This window comes from Phacochoerus africanus, chromosome 8, assembly GCF_016906955.1.
Source record: "Phacochoerus africanus isolate WHEZ1 chromosome 8, ROS_Pafr_v1, whole genome shotgun sequence".
Lineage (NCBI taxonomy): Eukaryota > Metazoa > Chordata > Mammalia > Artiodactyla > Suidae > Phacochoerus > Phacochoerus africanus.
In genome coordinates, this window is record NC_062551.1 from 159,303,282 (window position 1) to 159,327,237 (window position 23,956).

The following is a 23,956-nucleotide window of genomic DNA, read 5'->3' on the forward strand; positions in this document are numbered from 1 at the left end:
CTTTTCTTACAAAGCTGCTAACCAGTCAGATTTCATGTTTATTACTACTTGCTGCTGCTGGAAATAAAAGCTGGAGCTAACATATTTTACTGACTTTGAGTTTTTACCATAATAGCAGTAGCACAAATCTCAGGATTCTCAGAAGAATTACCATCCTGTAGTAAACCAAAACTAAACCACAGAAAAATAGGAAATGGGTATATCAAATTTAATAGCAAAAGGGTCACCGGGGGCCACATCCTCCCCATCATTTGCACCCTCCATCCAAATGCATTCTACCCTCATAATTTGAGTACAAACAAGGTTGGTCATACAAAGAGGTCAAAAGCAGCTTTTGGGAAGCATCATCCCTCAAATATGTGGATTACAATTCAAAAAGAGATACAAAACTCAGTACCTCTTTCATTAAAAAAAAAAGAAAAAGTGAAGAAACTTGGTGTTAAAAAACAAATCTAAAATATTCCCATAGCTGCCTGGGGAATAGATCTTCATTTGTTCTCCCACACAGATGCTGTCCCCTCCACAAAGGCCATTTGGACTAAAACCAGACTGAGTCCATTACTCATTCCCTCTCCGGCTCTTCTTGTGGCTTTTCTTAGATCTGAAATGGCAACACATACAAATCATTAACAGCTGGGCAAAGACCTTTGAGGAAGACTGGTGTAACTGCTAACACTGATGGGGGTGGAGATGATACCCAATGTTCTTTAAAAGTGCTTGGTGTTTTAATGTTTAAGAGCAACACTGAGTTAGGCATTACTATCCAAATTTTACCACTGAGGAAATGACCTCTGAGAGGTTTAAAAGTGCACCTAACAGTATGGAGCATATAGAGGTTTCCAATGAAAGCTTATCAAGTGCAAGTGACTTATGCAATGTCATTGAACTGTTAAGTACTGAAAAGTTGGGACTGAACCCCAGGTCTCTTGAAATTAAAGCTTATGCCCTTATTCAAAGCTGCAATCCTATAAGGAAAAACAAAACACAAAATCTATACATAATTCTAATAATTCTCAGGGCAATAGCCCAACTTAGTCCTGATATTACTAAGAATTCCTAAATATCTCTGAAAATACAAGGAATTTCAGGTCTAACAATTGTAATTGAGACTTTAGTTTCTGAATAAATATATTTTATATTTTTTTTTCTTTTTAGGGTCACACCTGTGGCATATGGAAGTTCCCAGGCTAGGGGTCGAATTGGTACTCTAGCTGAGGCCTGTGCCACAGCCACAGCCACAGCAACACAGGACCTAAGCTGCATCTATGACCTATACCACAGCTTGTGCCAACACTGGATCCTTAATCCACTGAGCAAAGCCAGGGATTGAACTCGGATCCTCATTGAGACTACACTGGGTTCTTAATCTACTGAGCCACAATGGGAATTCCAAGAGTGAAATTCTTGAGTCAAAATAGAGGTTAATCCTGGAATTTCTGCTGTGGCACAGTGAGTTGAGAATCTATCTGTAGTGGCTTGGGTCACTGGAGGCTCAGGATTTTTTTTTTTTGGTTTTTGTTTGTTTTTGCTTTTTAGGGCCACGCTAGCAGCACATGGAATTTCCCAGGCTAGGGGTTGAATCAGAGCTACACCTGCCGGCCCACGCCACAGTAACAAGGCATCTGAGCTGCATCTGTGACCCACAACACAATTCATGCCAACGCCAGATCGCTGACCCACTGAGCGAGGCCAGGGATCAAACCTGCAGCCTCATGGACAATAGCTGGATTCGTTTCCGCTGAAGCCACAACAGGAACTCCAGAGGCTCAGGTTTGATCCACTGGTCCAGCACAGTGGGTAAGAGAATCTGGTATTGCCCCAGCTGCAGCTTGGATTCAGGAATTTCCATGTGCCTTGGGTGCAAGCCATTAAAAAAAAAAAAAAAAGAATAGAGATTAATCCATACCTTTCAGGAGACTTTGAGTGGCTCCTGTGTCTGTGACTACGGTGATGACCTGGGTAAGGAAAGAATGTTGGATGAATGAGATTGTATCTTCCGGTTCCCCCACTGTCATTTTCTACTAATTTCTTTCATTGGATTAATATCCTTTTTGGCCTATGCTAGGGAAACCTTGTTGGGAGCACCTATCTTAACTGGTGTGTGTGATGTGGAGAGGAGAACTGATCTTTTGTGTCTATTCAGGACTTTATGGTGAATTTCACAAACATCACATTGGGTATTTACCACTACTCTTGTTAGGCTTTATTCATATAATTTCAGATGAAAAAACTGAAGCTCATCATCCTATTGGCAACAATTGTGACTGTTAAGATGTAAACTCTAATTTTCACATTCTATGTCCACTTCCTTTTTTTCTAGGCAGTAACAAAGTAGAGTACTTCTGTATTGCAGGAGGCTAATTGCTCCTATTATACTTCTTTGCTAAGGTAACCAATAAATAGTAAAAGGCCCAAAAGCTATACCTGGGGACTTGGAACGGGATCTGTGCCGTCTGTCACGAGACCTGCTACGGTGACGTCTTGGACTCTTGCTCCGATGCCTTTCGCGGCGAGGGGAGGGGCTGTGGAAATTACTGGTCAGACGCTCATGTCTGTCTAACAATAGAAGCACAAGAACACCACCACCCTCCCCAAATCCCCATTTCTCACCGCAGGCCACTAAAGAGCCTACCTTCTTCTTTTGGGAGACCGACTCCGTCTATGTGGGAAGAAAAGAGGAAGAAGAACCTTAATAGGTACATTGGATAGTGTAAATTGCAAAAAACTGCCCTAATTCTTTACCCATTTCTGTTATCGATGTCCTTTGTCATGTAACTTTTTAATACCCTCAGATTCAAAGTCTGGGTCATGACTTGCTTTGGTCAGTGGGATGTAGGTACATGAGATGCAGATACTGGGAAGACAAATGGTTGGGCTTATTTGCTCTTGTATTCTGCCACTGCCACTGAACATGCCTAACCTAGCCTAGAACGTGACACAGAGAAGAGATGAACTGCTCCAGTCGTCCTAGCTAAGGCTGTCCTATACGAGCCAAAAAACAGCTGAATGCAAAATAGGTGAGTGACCATAACTCATACTCCTTAGAAACTGCCTAAGCCCAGATTAAATCACTTACCACAGACCTGTGAACTAAATAAATGGGAGTTTCATTTTGGCTCAGCGGTTAATGAACCCGACTAGCATCCATGAGGATGCGGGTTCGATCCCTGGCCCCACTCAGTGGTTAAGGATCTGGCACTGCTGTGAGCTGTGGTGTAGGTTGCAGACGCGGCTCGGGTCCTGAGTCGCTGTGGCTGTGGTATAGGCCGTTGGCTGCAGCTCTGATTCAATCCCTAGCCTGGGAACTTTCATATGCCATGGGTGCAGCCTTTAAAAAAAAAAAGACTAAATAAATGTCTGGCACTGAGGTTTTGTGGGTGGTGGTTTTGCAGCAACTAATAAACTGGCCAGCAGACATTCTCCATAAGCTGGCATTTTCCTTCCACGAAGTCCAAGCTTCTGTGCTACAGTGCTTAAAGTCTCCCTGGAAGAGGCCAATGACAAGGGCCTTACCTTCTGGGAGATCGACTCCTGCTCCTCCGATACCGTAGTGTGGGAGAGCGACGGGGCTTGTCCAAGTCTCGGTAACTTCTCCGGCGGTGATCAGGTGATGGCACTCTCTCCAGCTAGAAGAGATGGACTGGGTCAGTCAGTGATCAGCACAGGCTGAGAGCGAGCCATCATGTCCCAAACTCCGAGGGACTTTAAAACATAGTAACTTGAACATATACAGGGATAACCCTCAGGATGAACTAGCAAATAAAATTATTTCCAGTAATCCCATTATTGTTTAAGTGCTGGTACCATTATTCTGGCATACATGAGAGTAATGAGAGATAAGTAACTATGCTTATCTCCTTAATTTGGATTTCCAGAGTTCTTCCTGTGGCACAGTGGGCTAAGAATCCGACTGCAGGAGCTCCCATCGTGGCTCAGTGGTTAATGAACCTGGCTAGGATCCATGAGGATGTGGGTTCGATCCCTGACCCCGTTCAGTGGGTTAAGGATCCAGCACTGCTGTGAGCTGTGGTGCAGGTTGCAGATGCAGCTCAGATCTGGCACTGTGGCTGTGGCGTAGGCCGGCAGCTGTAGCTCCGATTGTACCCCTAGCCTGGGAGCTTCCATATGCCACAGGTGCAGCTGTAAAAAGGGGAAAAAAAAAGAATCTGAGTGCAGAGGCTTGGGTTGCTGTGGAGGTGTGGGTTCAATCTGCAGCCCAGTGCAGTGGATTAAAGGATCTGGCATTGTCACAGCTGCAGCGTAGGTTGCAGTTGTGGCTCAGATTCAGTACTTGCCCTGGGAATATCCATATGCCTCTAGTGTGGCTGTAAAAATAGATAAAAGAAGTTGGCATTCCAAGGTGAAAGAAAAGATGCAGATAGAAGGTTAAGTACAAACTCATGATGTACTTTAAGCTTAAAAAAATTTTTCTCCTAGGTCTGTCAAACTGTAAGGGCCTAGAAATACCAAACCCATAGCAATGAGCCCATATCGTGGTCTCTAAATACCATATCCCAATAAATGAAACTAATGGGCTTCTTGGAAAAATGGCTAATTCCAGGTCTGGGCCAGAAGATAACAAGATGTGACTAGAACATATCAGAAAGCAAGGAGGCTGAGACTACTATTGTTGTATTCACAAGTCTGACAAGTTGGGAGATCTCCACTGGCCAAAGATGGGACAATTTGAGCATCAACAAGGACAATTATAGTCCAAAACACCCAAATAAGCTTAAATTCATGAGTTCAGCGTTACCAAGGGTAAAAGCTTTCATTCTTGGGAGGATACTACAGAATCAACTCATTATTTTAAAAACTGATAAAGGGAAAATATCTCACCTTTCTTATATAAACTGTACCTATGATAAACTAAATGTTGATTTGGGAGGTTTCTCTTTATAGCAGTGTTACAGGTAACAAATGATGAAGAACTAATTAGTATATAACCATTTTACACCCCGTAATGGATCTAAGCAAAGACAGCAGTGGTTCCTAATATTATCAAAAGATAGACAGACTTTATTCATCCTGGGGGATAAAAACCACAAATCCCATTAAGCCTCTAGACCCAAGAATTAGTTTATAGAAAATGCAAAGGACAGGTGAAAATGTTAAGTGAACTACAGAAACACAATCAGAAGAATACAGATTGTGAAAATCTGTGCAGAATGATATGACTTGATATATTTAAAAACTATAAGAGAAACAGTGAACAATGGATGAAATAGACTACAAGATCCTGGAGATATAAAAACCAGTTACATTTAATGGACCTTGTTGGAATACAAATTCAGACAATTAAAAATGTCGGAATAGCTGGGGAAATGTGAACATCAAATATTTAATGATGTTAAGGAATAACTGTTGATTTGGGGGTTATGTTGGGAAAAGGAGCCCTTTTCTGAAATGTTATGAAATAAATGATGGCTGTGATCTGTTTCAAGGTAACTGATGGGGGACAACTGATAAGAGATGCAGAGAAAACAAAACAGCTGAGTGGACCACTGCTGAAGCTAGGTGATGGGAAGATGGAGGCACATTTTCTCCACTTTGGTATGCAGAAAAAAAGAAAAAGAACGCCTGCTTTTGGTTTACCCACCACAGATGACCTTGCCTGGCTTTCAATTCATGAATGATTGTGCTTCCTTTAGCATTCACCTTAAAGGGAGCCTACGAGCTCAGAGCTACACCCCGTCTGCAGTCTATCCATTGATCAGCATTTCTTGTATTTCCTTAGAGCCTTTTTCTATACATATGTTGTTGCTTAGATTTATTTATATTTTTGTTTTTTAGGGCCACACCTGGGGCATATGGAGGTTCCCAGGCTAGGGGTCAAATCAGAGCTACAGCTGTCAGCCTACACCACAGCTCACAACAATGCCAGATCCTCAACCCACTAAGTGAGGCCAGGGATCCAACCCGAGTCCTCATGGATACTAGTTGGATTGATTCATTTCCGCTGCAACGCAATGGGAACTCCCTGTTGCTTAGATTTTAATTGCAAATGTTTTAGATCCTTTTTTAACTTACCATAAGCATTTCCACATTGTCGTAAACTTTTCATAGTTTCAATGGCTACACAATAGTCTGTTGAATTGATAATAACAGTTTACCTGACTACTCTGATAGATTGCTTATTTTCAACTTTTCAGCATTTTAACAGTGAAAGCATGACCATGCAGTAGGCATTTTTTCCCTAAACTATGTCTACTCCTTAGTATACTTTCAATTATGAAGAGTATTATTTTTATCTGAAGTATTAGTAGCTTCTACTTATTAGGCAATTATAATGTCATAATTTCATGCTGAGGGCTTTTTGCTTATCATTTCATTTAATACAACAGTTGTAAAAGAAAGGTGTCAAAATCTTTGCTTCACAGAAAAGAGAGATCATATACTTTGTACAAAATTATACTACTAGTAAACAGCAGAGTTGAAATCTGAATCAAGGTCTACTTCACTCTAAAGCCCATATTCTTGATGACTAAATCTTGTATTTTCTGGTTAAAGAAAGTTAAAAATTAGAGTTTGTGGCGTTCCCGTCGTGGCGCAGTGGTTAACGAATCCGACTAGGAACCATGAGGTTGCGGGTTCGGTCCCTGCCCTTGCTCAGTGGGTTAACGATCCGGCGTTGCCGTGAGCTGTGGTGTAGGCTGCAGACGTGGCTTGGATCCCGCGTTGCTGTGGCTCTGGCGTAGGCCGGTGGCTACAGCTCCGATTCGACCCCTAGCCTGGGAACCTCCATATGCCGCGGGAGCGGCCTAAGAAATAGCAACAACAACAACAAACAAACAAACAAAAATTAGAGTTTGAAAACAAAAAAAGATTATTTCCATTCCGTTTAACTATTCCCCCTCCAACCCTTAAGCTCCCAGGTGCCTGACCTTCTCGTCTTCTTCTTCCTCCTCTTCACTGGACTCCACATCATCCATGTCCTCTTCTAGAGCACTGACCCGTGGCTCCAGTTGCTCAGCTTCCTCAAGTACATAGCGTTTCTACAGAGAACATAATGAGAGTTATGGGGCCCTGTGATCTCCTCTATGTCCTGAAGCTCCAACACTTGGGCCTTTAGAATGACAGAAAAACTATGGCACAACAGCTGGGGTGATTTCATTTCAAAGACATCCTAGATAGTTCAAGATTTTTCTAAGGAGTTTAGCATGCCTGGAATCTGCACCATTTTTAAGAACCCCTGTAAACAGAGAAATACAAAGCTGAAGGGAGCATCTTCCTTTACTTTGCCTCTATTCCTTGTGATCTTATACTCTAAGGTCACTAGACTATCAATCATTATAGGTATAGCCTTGAATAAAAAAATACAGGCTTTGCACAGAAGGGCCAATAGTTTGAGACTGTGTTGGCTGGTAGTTCTGCTAGGAGAGTCTCAGACCAGAATCTACCCCAACAGAGTTACTGAGGATCAGCCCAGTTTGGGGGTTTGGATCCTCCTCTAAAGTAGTACCAACCCTCTAGACCCAGGATTCAGGGAGTTGTCTACAGTCATGTAACTAAACAAGGCTCAGGATATAAACAATCCATCTCCTGGTTCCATTTTCTTCTGAGATGTGGCTTAGGGGTCCTTACTGAGTGACTAAGGACCTAAAAGGCAAAGGTAAGTTCAAAACTGACAAATGGACTGGCTGGATCATAAGACCCTTTACTATTTTCTGTGCCAAGGACACAAAGTTTGCTGGATAGACATAGAATAAATTGTAATATTTGTAAGCCATTTTGTTCTCATCTCTAACAAAATTCTGTAAGGGTTAGGAGAAATGAGACAAAGATGGGATCCATGGAAATGAGACAAAAAGGGGTCCACGGAAAGGATCACCACAGTCTGGGATCTAGGACTGAATGAGGGCATCAAGAATCCCTAATGTTCACCAAACTCGGAAGTGACTAAAGTCAGTGTATAAACTCAAGAGTATTTGTGTTTGATAAAATCAGAATTCACTCCAGAATGACTCCATGCCAATGTCAGGGCATGGGAGAAGCTAAATTACTGACCTATGGGTTGCTTGATAGGAACAGAAATCAAAGCAAAAGGCAGCATATGGGTCACTTCATCTAGGACATAAAGAGGCCCACACCAGAACACAACTCTTGTAATATGATAACACAGTATCAGTCATATTTCAGTTTCTTCTCAGTGAAGTTTGTTTTGTGGTCCTTCCTTCTAGACTCCAGGCAAACTATTTCGTTTGCATTAATATGCTTGCTTCGAGATGATTGGGCATTGGAATCCTTAGCTACAACCTGATTACACTTTATTTTTTCTTTTTAGGGCTGCAGTCGCAGAATATGGAGGTTCCCAGGCTAGGGGTTGAGTCGGAGCTACAGCTGCCGGCCTACGCCAGAGCCACGGCAACTTGGGATCCGAGCCGCGTCTGCAACCTACACTTCAGCTCACGGCAACGCTGGACTCTTAACCCACTGAACGAGGCCAGGGATCGAACCTGCAACCTCATGGTTCCTAGTTGGATTCACTTCCACTGAGCCACGACAGGAACTTCTGATTACACTTTAAAGTATTCAGATTCTTGCAGTATTTCTAAGAATAATAAAAGGAGCTAAAGATAATAAGTGTGAGAATTGGCCCTGAAAGCAGGTTTCAGGTTTGAAATGTCATTCCCTTCACTACATAGCCTATAGTTGCCAATATGGAAAAGGAGAAATAATTTTCAGGATGATTGTCTAGGATTTTCTGTAACTGAGTCACTGTAGAGAAAGAGCTATTTCACTGCATTTAAGTGTGAGCACTCACCTACCAAGGACCTTCATCCAGCTGGTTAACTGCCTCAATCAAATTTATCTCACCCATTTATCACATATCTGAAATCCATTCTATTCCCCCCGTTAAGTTTTTCAGACCCCTTTGATCTGCTTTTTTATTGAGGTGAAATTTACATAACACATAATTAACAATTTCAAAGTGTAAAATTCAGTGCTGGTCCATCATCACCTCTCACTAGTTTAAGTTTTCTTATCACACCAGAGAAACACCCCATACTTATTAAGTAATCACTTCTCATTCCCCCTTCCCCAAATCTCCTGGTAACCACTAACCTGCTTTCTGTCTGTATGTTTGGATATAACATATAAAAAAAGCATACATAATGTGACCTCTGATTGTTACATGATTCCTTTTGGTATATATCGAGCAAGAAAACAAAACACTTCAAAGCAGGTGGGATACAGCAAACTGCTTCAGAATTACTAAGCTGCACTAGCATCAAAAAGGAGACCTGAAGTACTGGATCCTCCCAGTTGGGGTTTCTGTAGTTGCTTAAAACATGTAACAGTTTGCTCCCATTCCCCATCTGAACACTTGTCTCTGGGACCCTTTAGTTAATGCTACAAATTCTTACATAGACTGGAATCAGAGAATAAAAGGGCACTAAGAGCCAAGGACCCTTAGTCTGCTGGTATTCCAGTGATTTTCTGCAATACATTTTAGTTTCACTGAGGTGTAACTGATACAAATACATTTTTTTTTTGTCTTCTCTAAGGCCGCACCCGTGGCATATGGAGGTTCCCAGGGTAGGGGTCTAATTGGAGCTGTAGCCACCAGCCTATACCACAACCCACGGCAACGCCGGATCTTTAACCCACCGAGCGAGGCCAGGTATCAAACCTACAACCGCTTGGTTCCTAATCGGATTCGTTAACCACTGTGCCATGATGGGAACTCCCAAAATACATTTTGAAAGTACACAACTTGGAGTTCCTGTTGTGGCTCAGTGGCTAATGAATCTGACTAGGAACCATGAGGTTTTGTGTTCAATCCCTGGCTGCGCTCAGTGGGTTAGGGATCCGGCGTTGCCTTGAGCTGTGGTGTAGGTCGAAGACGCAGCTCGGATCCTGTGTTGCTGTGGCTGTGGCATAGGCCAGCAGCTGCAGCTCTGATTTGACCCCTAGCCTGGGAACCTCCATATGCCACGGGTGCGGCCCTAAAAAAAGCAAAAAGACAAAAAAAAAAACCCTAAAACAGTACACAACTTGATGAGTTTTGACAAGTATTATATATAACTGTAAGCCACTACGGTCATCAACATAATGGATCTATCCACACTACTCAAAAGTTCACTTGTGCTCTTTTGTGATTTCTCTTTCTCTCTCCTCCCTACTCCCTCACCCTGCACCTATGCAACCACTGATCTTTTTTGTCACTATGGTTTACATTTATTAGAACAGAATTATACAGTACTTACCATTTTTTGTCTTTTTCACTCAGCACAATTATTTTGTGATTCATCTGTGCTGTTTATCAAAAGTTCATTTTTGCTGCTGAGTAGTACCATTATATGGACATACCACAATTTGTTTATCTAGTCGATTGATGATTAGATTATTTCCAGTTTTTGGCCATTACAAATAAAGCTGTTATGGGGAGTTCCTGTCACAGCTCAGCAGTAACGAACCCGACAAGTATTCGGGAGGAAGCAGGTTCGATCCCTGGCCTCGCTCAGTGGGTTAAGGATCTGGTGTTGCTGTGATCTGTGGCATCGGCTATAGCTGCAACTCCAATCCCCTGTTGCTGTGGCTGTGGTGTAGGCGGCAGCTGCAGCTCTGATTTGACCCCTTGCCTGGAAAGTTCCATATGCCATGGGTGAGGCCCCAAACAGACCAAAAACAAAAAATAAAAAAATAAAGCTGTTATGATTATCTGTGCTTAAGCCTTTGTGTGGACATGTGCTTTCATTTCTAAAGTAAATACCTAGGAGTGGAACAGCTGGATTGTATGGTCAACTTTTTAAGAATGCCAAACTTCAAAGAGGTAGTACTTTTTATATTGGCCCCATTAGGATACGGAGACTTCCAGTTCCTCCACATCCTCTCTGATACCTGATCTGGTCAGTCTGATTTTACACATTCTACTAGGTATGTGGTGTATATCACTATAATTTTAATTTGCATTCCCTGATGACTAATTGTATGGAACACCTTTTTATGTGCTATTGGCCAACTATATATTTTCTTTGGTAAAATGTTTGTTAGAATCTTTTGTTCATTTTTCTGTTAGGTTGTTCTTGTTATTAGGTTATGTGGATATATGTAATACATACTCTTCCAGTCTGTGGCTTGCCTTTTTAGTTCTGTAATCATGTCTTCTGAAAAGCCAGTTTTAAATTTTTATAAAGGCCAATTTTTAATGAGTAATTTTTTTTTGTCCTATTACAGAAATCTGTCAAACCCAAAGTCATTAAGATTTTCACCTACGTTTTTCTTAAGCTTTATATTCTTAGCTTTTCTAAGTCTATTATCCCCTTCAAGTTTATTTTTATATATAATGTGAGCTAAGGACAGAGATTCATTTATTTCTATATGGCTATTCAATTGTTTCAGCACCATTTGTGGAAAGGATTATCCTTTCTCAACTGTATTGCCTTGACATCTCTGCAGAAAACCACTGACCATACATATGTGCACTTATTCCTGGTCCCTTCCTTAGGAAATCCACAGACCCTCAGAAATGCTTCCATTATATTTAGACTGGAGAGAGAAAAAGCATCTTGAAAACACAAGCATATTTTCACAATTAGCTTTTTGAAACTGCAGAGCTACGTCAATCTCAGTTCTAATTATTGTGGTGACTTTCGGCAGGTTATCAAATACCTTTGAAAGTTTAAAGTTCCTCCTCTGTAAAACCAAGAAGTCAAATAAACCTACCTCATTAGCTTGTTGTGAAGAATTAAAAAGAAGGCAAGTAAAGTTCCTAGCAGTGTTTCTGGCAACTAATGCATGTTTAATTCATGTTAATAATCATTATAATCATGATTATTAGTTAAAAGCCAGGGAAAATTCTATTGGGATTTCGATTGGAACGAAATTGAATCTATAGATTAATCTGGAAGAACTGACAACTTAACAATTCTGTCATGGTATAAGACATACCATGGACATGATATATTTCTCCATTTAATCTTCTTTAATTTCTCTCAGTAATGCAATGTTTTATAGTTTTAAGTATACATCTTATACATCTTTTGACAAAATTATCCTCAATTATTTTATATTTTTTGATGCAACTGTAAATGGTATCTATCTATTTTATTTATTTAGGCCACACCTGTGGCATGAGGAAGTTCCTGGTCCAGGAATCAAACCCAGCCACAGCAGAGACCTGGGCCACAGCATTGACAACACTGGATATCTAACCTGCTGAGCTACAAGGGAAATACTGGTATCTTTTAAAATAAAATTCCAAATTCCAAAGTATTTATTGCTAGTGTATACAACTGATTTTTGTAGACTGACCTTGCACCCCACAATTCTGCATAAGCAGATGAAGAGGTAAATAAACTGGTCTATCCATATAATGCAATACTATTCAGCAATAAATGAAATTAAAACACTACTGATGCAGGAGTCTATTAGTGTTGTGGACTCAGCAGGTTAAGAATCTGACTGGTATCCATTAGGATGCCGGTTTGATCCCTGGCCTCACTCAGTGGGCTAAGGATCAGGCATCGCTGCAAGCTGTGGTATATATAGGTTGCAGATGTGGCTCAGATCTGGTGTGGCTGTGACTGTGGATAACAGCCGCAGCTTCAATTCGACCCCTAGAGTCTGGGAACTTTCATATGCCACAGTTGTGGCCCTAAAAACAAACAAAAGAAACCACCGCTGATGCATGATCAACATGGATGAATTTCAAAATAATTACGCTGAGTGAGGAAAGACAACAAAAAAAGCATATACTGTGTTAATTCCAAAATGCAAACCAATCTATTGTGACAAATAGCATACTAGTGGTAGTGGTTGCTTAGGGGAGAGATAGAGAAGTGGGAGAGAAAGATTATACGAAAGGAGAAAACTTTGGGGGGGGGGGAATAGCTCTGTTCACTATTCCTGATTGTGATGATATAGCTTCCACTCAGAAGCAGGTCTCAGAATTCCCTGTCAGTCATCTCTTCACTATAAACCTATTCCCTTTCTCTTTAGGCTGCCTACTAGTATCTCTTTTCTCTTTGTACTTTACAATAGTAATTTTAAAATCATATACTGTAAAACTCATACTTGAAAGATGCTTCACGGACAATCATTTCTCACTAGGAAGTGGAAGTAGCACAATAAATTCGTATTTAAGATAGGTCAGTCTCCCATTCCTGACCTTCCTTTTAAATGTTTTATATCTTGTATTTTTTTTTTAGGACCACATCTGCAGCATATGAAGTTCCCAGGCTAGGGGTCGAATTGGAGTTGCAGCTGCCAGCCTACACCACAGTCACAGCAACGCCAGATCCTAGCCACGTCTGCAACCTACATCACAGGTCACAGCAACATTGGATCCTTTAAACCCACTGAGCAAGGCCAGGGATCAGACCCATGTCCTCATGGATACTAGTCGGGTTCGTTACTGCTGAGCACAACGGGAACTCCTATATCCTGTATTTTTATATGGAGATCAATTTGAAAAAAAGCTGCTCACAAAGCTTAAAAACCTACTCTTCTACAACCTCCTTAATATATTTTAGAAAACAAAGTTTTCTTATATTATTCACTTTTAAAACCCTACCCTTCAAATACTTATCTGTTTTCCTCTCACTCCCAATCTCCTATCTCTTTCATAGACATGAACACTGCTTATTAAGAAGACCCTGATTTAAAAAAAAAACCAACCTGATAAAAAATGGGCAGAACTGAATAGACTTTTTTTTCAAAGAGGACATGCTTATGGCCAACAGACACATGAAAGATACTCAACATCACTGATTACCATGAAAATGCAAATCAAAACCACAGTGAGCTATCACCTCATACCTGTTCAAAAAAAAAAAACCAAAAAAAAAAACCCCCAAAAAACTGCTGATAACAAATGTTTGCAAGGATGTGGAGAAAAGAGAACCCTTGTACATTACTGGTAGGAATGTAAATTGGTGCAAACACCAAAAACATTATGGAGGTTTCTCAAAAAAAGAAAAACAAAAAAAAAGAAGAAAAATTGTTGGTTTATGACCCAACAATTTTACTCCTCGTTATTTGCCTGAAAGAAACAAAAACACTACATGTGAAAAGATACATGCACCCAAACGTTCACAGCAGCGTTAAACTGCCAAGACATGAAAGCAACCTAAGTGTCCATCAGCAGATGAGCAGATAAAGATGATGTAGTACAATACAATTCAGCTATAAAAAAGAATGAAATTTTGTTATTTGCAGCAACATGGATGGACTTTGAGGGTATTATACTAAGTGAAATCAATCAGAGAAAGACAAATATTGTATGGTATCACTTATGTGCGGAATCTAAAAAAAGCAATAAACTAGTGAATATAACAGAAGCAGACTCTTAAACAAAAACTAGTGGTTACTAGTGGGGAGAGGGAAGCGGGGTAGGGGCAACATGGGGCTGGTGGATTAAGTCATACAAATTATTATGTACAAAATAAGCTACAAGGATATACCATACAACACAGTGAATATAATCAATATTTTATAACTATAAATGGAGTATAACCTTTAAAAATTATGAATGACTACACTGTATACCTATAACTTACACAGTGTTATATGTCAATTACATTTCAATTAAAAAAAAAAATGAAGATCCTGAGATCCATGGTGTTTTACTGCATATGTGTGTAAAGGAATTTTTGTACACATTTTATTGTGTACTGTGTATTGGGTATGTATGACCTTTATTTCTTACCTGTAGCCGGGGAAGAATGATATCACAGACTCTCTCACTGTGCAGTAGTTCATCAATAAACTCATCTACATGCATCAGTTCAAACTCTGAAAGAAAAATCATAAGGCTCAAGCAACTCAGAAATAAATTTAAATAACCAAAAAGTAAAACAAGTTTAAGACTCTTTATGTAAGTGAAGAGTACTTGGTATAGAAAATGTGAATTCTTTGCAGCTTCCCTTTGTATGCACATTCACTAATAAAACTACTGTAGTATGGCAATTGCACTGAAAGGACTGCTGTCAAATCTGGGCTCAAACTACAGCCCCAATGACAAGCCCATGTCTTCATTCATTCAGTTCTCCTTTATTGAGGCCATTTATGGGTCATGCCCCTTCTAGGAGCTGGAGATAAAGGGATAAATAAAGCTGTCCCAATTAACAGGAGAGACAAACACAGAGTCCAGAAATATAAAGAGGTGATGTTCTTGAGCAAAACTTTTAACTCAAGTGCAATTTCTCACAGAACCCACTAAGTTTCTGAATACAGAATATGCATCTTTTCCCCTGGCTGAGTCAGAAAATTATTTTTTAAATTGACATATATAATTGACTTACAATATTAGTTCTAGGTGTACAATACAGTGATTTGATATTTTTGAGAATCATGTGTCTCTTATGGTCAGTAGAGCACCAGTTTTGCAGGATTTCTACAGTAAACATCACCTTAGTCCTGCAGTTGCCAACCAAGGATGTTGCCCCCTGCAACTACTGGCCTCTAGTGGGTAGAAGCCAGGGGTGCTGCTAAACATCCTACAATGTACTAATTAGCTCCTCACAACAAAGAATCATCTGGCCCAAAGTGTCAAGGTTGAAAAACCCTATCTTAGTGTAACATAACATAGTTATAAATAAGTAATTTCAGGATGGCCATGATCATGTCCATCTCGTTTACCATGTTATTTCCAGTGCAAAGCACAGTACCTAGCATGACACTGTCATTTAATAGATATTTATTCAATGAATGAATAAGTTAATTTAAAGAATAATACCAAATTCTTAATCTTCTACTGCTTAATGTTATTTTGATAGAATAAAGGCAAATAGTACTAATCCTTTGTTTTGATATTAAGTGAGAAAAGACTTTGATTACAGTCTCTGAATTGCATTTTACCACAAAATATGTCTCTTTGTAAAAGGTATGGAGCTGCCCCTCCTGGATATACTTATTATTTTTCAGAGGGATTCTTATATAAGTATGAGCACACTCAGTCTATATACTGCAGGATATTGTACAAGAGAGGTCAGGAGAAAGAACTGTGGGGGTGTAACATAAGGAAAACTAACTTTGGGAGGACTGGGGAAGAAATTTATAAAGAAGGTCATTTGGGAGCTAGATCTTATGGGCTGGAGCACATGACGCAAGGCCAGGATCAACAGAAGATGCAGCTGGAAAGACGGGCAGATGGGCAGCTGGTGAGGCAGACTAGTAGTCTACTGGAGGGAGATGGAGGACCTGAATGAAGACAGTAACGAGCTACACTGAGAGAAGCACTCACAATGCATGTGACAACATGATGCTAGAGACACTGGTGAAATAAAAACTGGCTCAGGAATGACACTTGGCACCATACTTACCCCCATTTCGGTTCTGGCTCTTGATTTTTCGATAGTCATTGTACAGAGGCTCCAAGTACTTGTAGCAATCAATGGCAGTGCCTGTCAACCTCATGTAAAGTGCTCCCAACATGCGGACATACCTGACAGAGAGGTGACAGTCAAACAACAGGCCATCCTAAAAAGTTTCTGAATTTTACAACCAACTTGTCTCATGACAGTAGTGGATAAAGTTCTTTCTTCTCTCTCTCTCTCTCTTTTTTTTTTTTTTGCTTTTTAGGGCCACACCCACAGCATATGGAGGTTCCCAGGCCAGGGGTCGAATCAGAGCTGCAACTGCCAGCCTATGGCACAGCTCAGAGCAATGCCAGATCCTTAACCCATTGACCAAGGCCAGGGATAGAACCTGCATCCTCATGGCTCCTAGTCGGGTTTGTTAACCCCTGAGCCATGAAGGGAATTCCAAGTTCTTTCTTCTCTTAATTTTAAACGCAGCACTGGGCAATAGACAGATAACTAAAATATGGAGACTTAGGTTCAATCTCCCATTCGACCACTCACTGGTTATGGTGGCTTGGGACATATTGCTCAACTTTCAAAGTCTATTATACCATATGTAAAACTAAGATACAACCGATTCACCTCATGGGATTATTTTAAGGATCAAATAAGATACTGAATTTAACAAGAGAAAGTTTTAAGATTTACCTACTAGCAGTACAGCAACTAATTCACATAGATATGAATACATAAATTACTGCTAGGAAGCAGAATGTCGGTTATGGAAAAAAGTCATCTAGGTCAAATTCTGATTCCATTATTTACTAACTTTTTTAACACTGAGCAATTTACGCGCTTTCTCAATCCCTGTACAATGTAGATTATAGTCCCTAATTTGATGGCTTGGAGTATTAAGTTAAAAATGCCTGGGAGTTCCCACTGTGGTGCAGTGGGTTAAGAAGCCAATAGCAGTGGCTCAAGTCACTGTGGAGGTGCAGGTTCGATCCCTAGGCTGGAACAGTGAGTTAGAGGATCCGACGCTGCCAAAGCTGCAGCTTGGATTCAATACCTGGCCCAGGAATTTCCATACACCATGGATGCAGACATTAAAAAAAAAAAAGTCTGTGAAGTGCTAAGCAAGCATACAACACATGGTAAGTGCCTAAGAAAAGTTAGCTATTTTCTAGCGGTTAACATTCATAAGATTCCCCTTTTCCCTATGTCCCAATTACCCACTCAAATTTACACTTGGATAATTAGTAGGCATTTGAAACTTAACAGTTTCTTCATATGAAAAACAGACTAGAGTGGAAATATGGATTCTGAAGCCGGTTTTACCACTTACCACTTTTTGACCTCAGGGAAATCAATCTCTCTGTGCCTACATTTCCCTCCCCCATATAATGGGGATAATAATTTTACAGGTTTATTGTGAAGGTTAAACAAAGGTTTGTTGTGATGGTTAAATATTATACGCAAATCCTTAGAATAGAAGGTGGTGGATAAAAAGCTATTATTATCTGTCTCCTGTACTTGTCTGCGAGCTCCTTGGGAACGGATAATAATATAAGCATCTGACATTCTGGGGCCTATACTATGCAACAGGCACTGTGTCGTGAGATTTACAACACTATCTTCCTTAATCCTCACATCTATCCTGAGTTGGTATTATTGCTTCCATTTTATAGGTAAAGAAAACAAAACTGAAAAATAAAGTAACTTCTCCAAGGTCCCAGCTAATAAGTAACAAGGTCTAGACATGAACCTACATTTAACACCAAAGTTTCCCCCTTCTTTACCACACTAGGTTGTTTTCTTCGTCCTTAAGTATTCAGTGCTAGAAATATATCAGGCACTCACTTCTGCTTAATACACGTTCAGAGAGATCATGAAATTTTGGGGGAGGGGAAAAGTCACCAAGACTGAGAAAGTAAAGGAGAAGATCAATACAATCAAAACAGACAAAACACAAACTCTAGAGGCTCAAGAGCAAAATCCTAGAGTGGAACTCTGTGGAATTCACTCCTCTTAACCAAAGCCAATTCTGGACCACTGACATTGAAGTAGTTATATTAGCTAGTCAACATTTCACTTACTTGAAATCTTCATTTTTGATAAACTCTACAATGATATCCTTCTCGGGCTGAATCTGAAGCATCTTCAAGGTCAAACACAGGAAGGGAGTTGGCTTTATGTTGCCACCATAGACACCACCCACGAACCTTAACTCCATGGCTTTATCAACTACAAGTTCAGCTAAAACAAAACAAAACAGATAAAGTGGCATCTCAGATACATTAGGACTTAGCTTTTTCAGGCTTGAAGTGGAGAGTAGTTAGTTAAAGGTTTGATTCTCCTGAATACTCAGTAACAGTTTAATATTAGGATAACAAGTGTGCAAGAGTAATTAATAATAATAACAACAGTAGCTAATATACACCAAAAGATTATTATATGCCAGGTACTCTGCCAAGCATTTCATATTATCTCATTTAATCTTTGCAACAAGCCATAAGATAGGTTCTAGCACTGCCTTTGTTTTCAGCTAAGGAAAATAAGGGCCAGGAAAGGTTACGTGACTTGCTTAATGTCCACAGCCAGAATGTGTCAGGGCCTGGATTTCAATCCCGGCAGTTTAACTTCATAGTCCATGCCTGTCACCACCATGTTAGGGGAAAAACCGCCAGATCAGGAGTTAGAAGAAAAAAAGATAACACTTTATCTAGAGCATGAGGATAATAACCTTCCAATATTGCTGTCAAAATTAAACGTCAGCTGTGTGAACTGGAACAAGTCATTTCACCTCTCTTTGAGGTATTATTTGAGGTATTATCAGAATAATTTGAGGTATTATTCCAAATTTGAATAATAAAAGTACAACGTTAAGGCCTATAGTGAACTCAAATGAGACAATACGAATACATGATAATACTTACTTGACACACAGCAAATGTTAGGCACTATTAATGGGAAATCACTTTATAAATCAAACTTCAAGTTCCTTTAGTATAAATTCTATATTAATTCATTCCACATTACAGTTAGGTACCAAGTGCTAGAGATAACAGGTAAAGAAGGACACAGTGCTCTTAAGGAGTTTACAGTCTGGCAAAGCAGAAAGCATTGAAAACATAATTTAATTTAAAATGGGATCAGTATTTCAAAGATGCGGAAATCAATGAAAATATATGACAAGGGAATGTAACCTAGTGTTGGGGAAAAAGGTCACGAGTGGCCTTTTGAAACATATAGAGTTGGCACGTCTTAGATTCATATAGATTTGGGCTGAAGAGATCAATTTGAAGGCATCTATATGTAGGCTGTAACTGTGGTATGGAGATCATCTAAGGAAAAAACTATGGAATGAGAAAAGGCCCGCGAAGTAAACTTATTTGACTCCAAAATTTAATGGCAACTCATAAAAACAGTATGAATCGTCTGTGGACAAACTGGCAGGAGCGGTAACAACAGCACTGGAGTGGTTAACAGTGGTAACAATTAGCACCACCCCTACTAATTCCTGAGTACTTTTTATTAATATATACTGTAACCATACCAAACACTTTTTATACATTATTTCACTTAATCCTTAGAACAAACCTTCAACCTTTGAGGTGGATATTATTATGTTCCTCTTACAATGGTGGAACAGTGAACAAAAAAGGAGCCAGAATTCAACAAAGATCAAAGACTGCCTGGAAGGTTTCTCTGAAGAGCTTCTATTCATACTAGGACCGGAATGTGGAAATAGTGCAAACGGGCCAGATTTAGGGATAATAAGATCATGAATTTGGTTTCAGGCATATTCACGTTCCTTTAAGATCTTCAGGGTCCCTAAACTTTTAACACTGTTTGGAACCTTAGCAAGTTATCATTAAACATGGAATGACTCAAAGAACCAAACTGACACCCTTCAGAATAAAGGCCCTATCAGACCCATTTGGGTCCCCAAAGCCCAACACAAGACTAGGCACAGAGTAGGCGCTCAGATTTTTCTGAAAGACTGAGATTCCCTCCAGTCCCACCCCCCGGGACCAGTCCCATTCGACAGGTTAGAACTGGGCCACGGGACGCCCAGGGCTGGTGGGGGAAGGGGGGGTCGACGCGCTCTTGCTCACCCGTAAGCCCAAAGCACTCCTCCTTCCAATACTTGGACTCATAGATTCGAGTCCGAATGATCTTCTCCACCAGATACTGAGGGTTGGTGCCGTGGATGCTGTGAGCATCCTTTACCGTACGGTTCGCCATTTTAGAACCCCTACGGTTCTACTTCCGTCGACTCCTTTAGTACGTCACATCCAGGTTAAAAAAAAGCAACAACAACCCGAGAGGGCCTGAGAAAGTTGGAGGAAGTCTCACTAAACAGCTTAGCCGATCCTATTGAAACCGGAATCGCTTCAGCTTCAGGCACTTCCGTGAACCGCGTCGCGACCAAGGCCCAGGGCACGTTGGCGGAAGTACGTCACGCGTCCCCTCCTAGATGGGCGGGGCCGGAGGGCAGGCTGCTGACGGAACGTGGAGACGGCCTAGGGGCGGGGCCTCGGCTTTTGGCGCGAATTTCCTTTTCCTCACCTTCTTTGGATTCCTAGCTAGGCGCCCATTTCGGCTCTGTTGCACGACTGGCAGCTGCGAGAAGAGTCCAGCTGGGCAGTTTAGATTTGCTGCAACTCCATGAGCTCCTGAAGCGGAGACGGTGGGAAGCGTTAGGCTTGCGCCAGCTCGAGCAAACTTCGGCCCCCGGTGAGTGTGGCGTCCCGCGGGCGGGAGAGTTCTCGGTGGACTCATTCAGACGTTGATCCATTCAGCAGATACTTCCTAAGCGCCTGTTAAGTGCCAGGTACTGTTCTGAGCCCAGTAGGAGCATTTTTCTTTCCACCTTTGGATTTCTGAAGGCTCCCTTGCTCTGACGGGGACTGCGAGTTTGCAGTGGGGAAGCCGGAAGCCAACAGCAGAGAAGCATGTACGCTCTTGTCCTCAGCACCCTGAGACCTAGTAATGACCTGAAACATATGAACCTTCTATCTGCATGGCATTCGCATCTTTTCCTCCTTTCGGCGGAGTGTAACAAGCGCCACGGGGAAGACGGAACAGCAGAAGTTATTATCCGATTTTACGGTGTAGCAGTTGTTCGCAGAGAGATTTGTCTAAGTCCCTTTTTGTGACTAAGCGGCCTGAGTTCCTACCTAAGTCCCAGATGAGCTGCTCTTAACTGCTAGGCTCTCTCGTATCCACCTTCTTTCCAGGAGGACAGTGCTATGGTCCCTGCTTTACTTTCTCTAGTCTAACCCCGGAATAAAACGGCCTTCTATTTTTGACAGTTGAAAAAAGACTGGACTTAAAAGTCATGAGACGCGAGATTCTTACCCTAGGCTACTAATCTGCAAAATTGTAATGATTAGATATGTCAGTTTTCGATTTTAATTTTCTATAAAACTGATACCCTCTTCCCTGCTGTATTGGGTGCTTGAGATGGCCATTGGAGGTTTCTGATGTTAGATTTTGTTTATCAAGTCCCTCTGCAACAGTTTTTAATGTAACAAAGGGCAATATGTGGACTTTAGAAGATTTATTAATTCCCTGAAATTGAATGCAGAATGTTGTTTGAATTGTATATATTTCATAACATTCAAATTATTTTTTTAAAATAAAGAAAGGAGGAATTCCCGTCATGGCACAGTGGAAATGAATCCGACTAAGAACCATGAGGTTGCAGTTCGATCCCTCACCTTGTTCAGTGGGTTAAGGATCCGGAGTTGCCTTGAGCTGTGGTGTAGGTGTACCTCGGAGACGCGGCTGGCTCAGATCCCGCGTTGCTGTGGCTGTGGCGTAGGCCGCTGTATATCGGATTAGACCCCTAGCCTGGGAACCTCCATATGCCGCGAATGCAGCCCTAAAAAGCAAAAAAGGAAGAAAGGAACCAATGTCCCTTAGAAATAAACCTAGGGGGTAAGGGAGTGGCAGAGTGAATTATCTTCAGTAATCCTAGAGTAGTTTTGCCTAACACAGATTGGATTTGGATGATTATTTATTTATTAAATGGTTTTTGAATTGGTTGAATAAAAGGAAGTTTCTGTTATTATCCCCATTTTGTGGGTAAGGAAATTGAGGCCCATTGGACCTCTCAGTCAGTGAAGCCTGGCTTATTGTAATAAGCACACCAGAAGTTGTCTCTCTTAGACATGTATTAACATTATCCACTTTCACACAAGCTGTTCTAAGGGGAAGTTGAGTAGTCATTGGGGAGTTCTTTTGTGGTGCAGTGGGTTAGGGTCCGGTGTTGTCACTGCTGAGGCTTACATTGGATCCCTGGCCTAGGAACTTGCATGTGCTGGGACAAAAAAAAGAGTAGTCTTTGTTCTCATCCAGCTGCTCAGCATGCTATGCCATCCCGTATAACACTGGGACACCTTATCATTTTGAAATACTAATAGCTTCTACTTTTTTTTTCTGTCTTTTGTCTTTTTAGGGCCGAACCTGCAGCATGTGGAGGTTCCCAGCCTAGGGCTCTAATTGGATCTGTAGCCGCCGGCCTCCGCCACAGCCATGCTAGATCCAAGCCACGTCTGTGACCTACACCACAGCTGATGGCAACGCCGGATCCTCAACCCACTGAGCGAGGCTAGGGATCAAACCTGCAACCTCGTGGTTCCTAGTTGGATTCGTTTCCTCTGCGCCACGACGGAAACTCCTGCTTCTACTTTTTATTCAACAAATATTTATTACTGAGCACCTACTTTGCCCTTAGTATATAGACTAGCATTGTTCTAGGATTATTGTGAGGATTAAATGAGATAAATCTATCAAGAGTTTTGGTTCTATCTTCTGTCTTACTGGATCAATAAATATCTGCTGCCATCATTTTACTGCAGCTCCTTTATCTTTTTTCCTTGGGTGGGGCACCTGGACTGGGTAGTGTGTATGTTCCAGATTTCTGGTATCTGCAGCATTGAGAGCCTGCAGTGGGTATCTCTTGTAGAAGTCAAAGCCTTTGTTAGGCCAAGTTAGGCCTGTCTTTCCACCCCATTCATTGCTCCTGTTGGGGAAATCTCCTTTCCTGGTGGTAGATTAGATGCAGCTCTAGGTTAAGGGTAAGAAAGTGGAATAATGATATAAAGACACCTGATAAATACTGTAACTTCCTTATGCTGCCTCTTCAGAAGGACTCCTGATTAATTTTTTGAACTTTTCTTTGAAAAATAGCATTTAGGAAAATACATGTCATAAGTGTACAGCTCAATGAGTTTTCTTAAGGAGAACAGACCTGTGTAACTAGCATCCAAATCAGAAACCATCCCAGAAACACCCTGCTCCTCCACTGTGCTTCTTTTGTCACCTAGATTTCCTTCTATTCTGACTTCTAACACCATAGGTTACTTTTACCTGTTTTTTCACCTTTGGGTAAATAGAATCAATTAGTATGTACTCTTTTGGTGTGTGATTTCTTTAGCTTATTGTTATTTTGTGAGATTTTCTCCCACATGTGTGGAGTTATGGTTGGTTTAATTTCACTGCTGAATAGTGCTGCTATGAATATTTTGGTTCATTTCTTTTGATGATAATGTATGTTTTTCTGTTGGCTATGTTCTCTTGGAGTTGCTGGATCGTAGGATATGCATATGTTCAGCTTTAGTATTTACTGCCAATTTTCCAAAGTAGTTTTTACCAATTTACATGCCTTCCAGCAGTGTATGAGAGTTCTGGCTGCTCTA

At 40.9% G+C, this 23,956-nt stretch overlaps 2 protein-coding genes across 3 annotated transcripts in view; one reads left to right on the forward strand and one right to left on the reverse strand.

Moving 5' to 3' along the window:
* Positions 1–187: 187 nt before the first annotated feature.
* PRPF38A (pre-mRNA processing factor 38A) lies at positions 188–20,708 on the reverse strand. The gene is made up of 10 exons (XM_047789110.1): positions 20,366–20,708; positions 18,344–18,503; positions 16,269–16,390; positions 14,654–14,739; positions 6,885–6,995; positions 3,514–3,626; positions 2,633–2,659; positions 2,425–2,522; positions 1,907–1,955; positions 188–601 (listed from the first exon to the last, which is right to left on the reverse strand). The coding sequence occupies exons 1-10, from the start codon at positions 20,493–20,495 to the stop codon at positions 559–561; spliced, it is 939 nt and encodes a 312-aa protein (XP_047645066.1). The 5' UTR covers positions 20,496–20,708; the 3' UTR covers positions 188–558.
* Positions 20,680–23,956, forward strand: part of ORC1 (origin recognition complex subunit 1) — a 32,768-nt gene continuing 29,491 nt past the window's right edge. The window contains exon 1 of one of the 2 annotated variants that reach the window (XM_047789108.1): positions 20,680–20,987. The gene's annotated coding sequence lies outside the window, so the exon portion shown is untranslated. The other variant, XM_047789109.1, reaches the window with a different exon arrangement.

Bases quoted from the DNA above. Each gene is read 5' to 3' on its own strand.
- PRPF38A (XM_047789110.1), bottom strand. From the start codon at position 20,495: ATGGCGAACCGTACGGTAAAGGATGCTCACAGCATCCACGGCACCAAC. The intron at 18,504-20,365 runs GTGAGCAAGAGC...GTTTTGTTTTAG, and splicing joins GGAGTGCTTTGGGCTTACGG to CTGAACTTGTAGTTGATAAA. The intron at 6,996-14,653 runs GTAAGAAATAAA...TGTTCTCTGTAG, and splicing joins TCATTCTTCCCCGGCTACAG to AAACGCTATGTACTTGAGGA.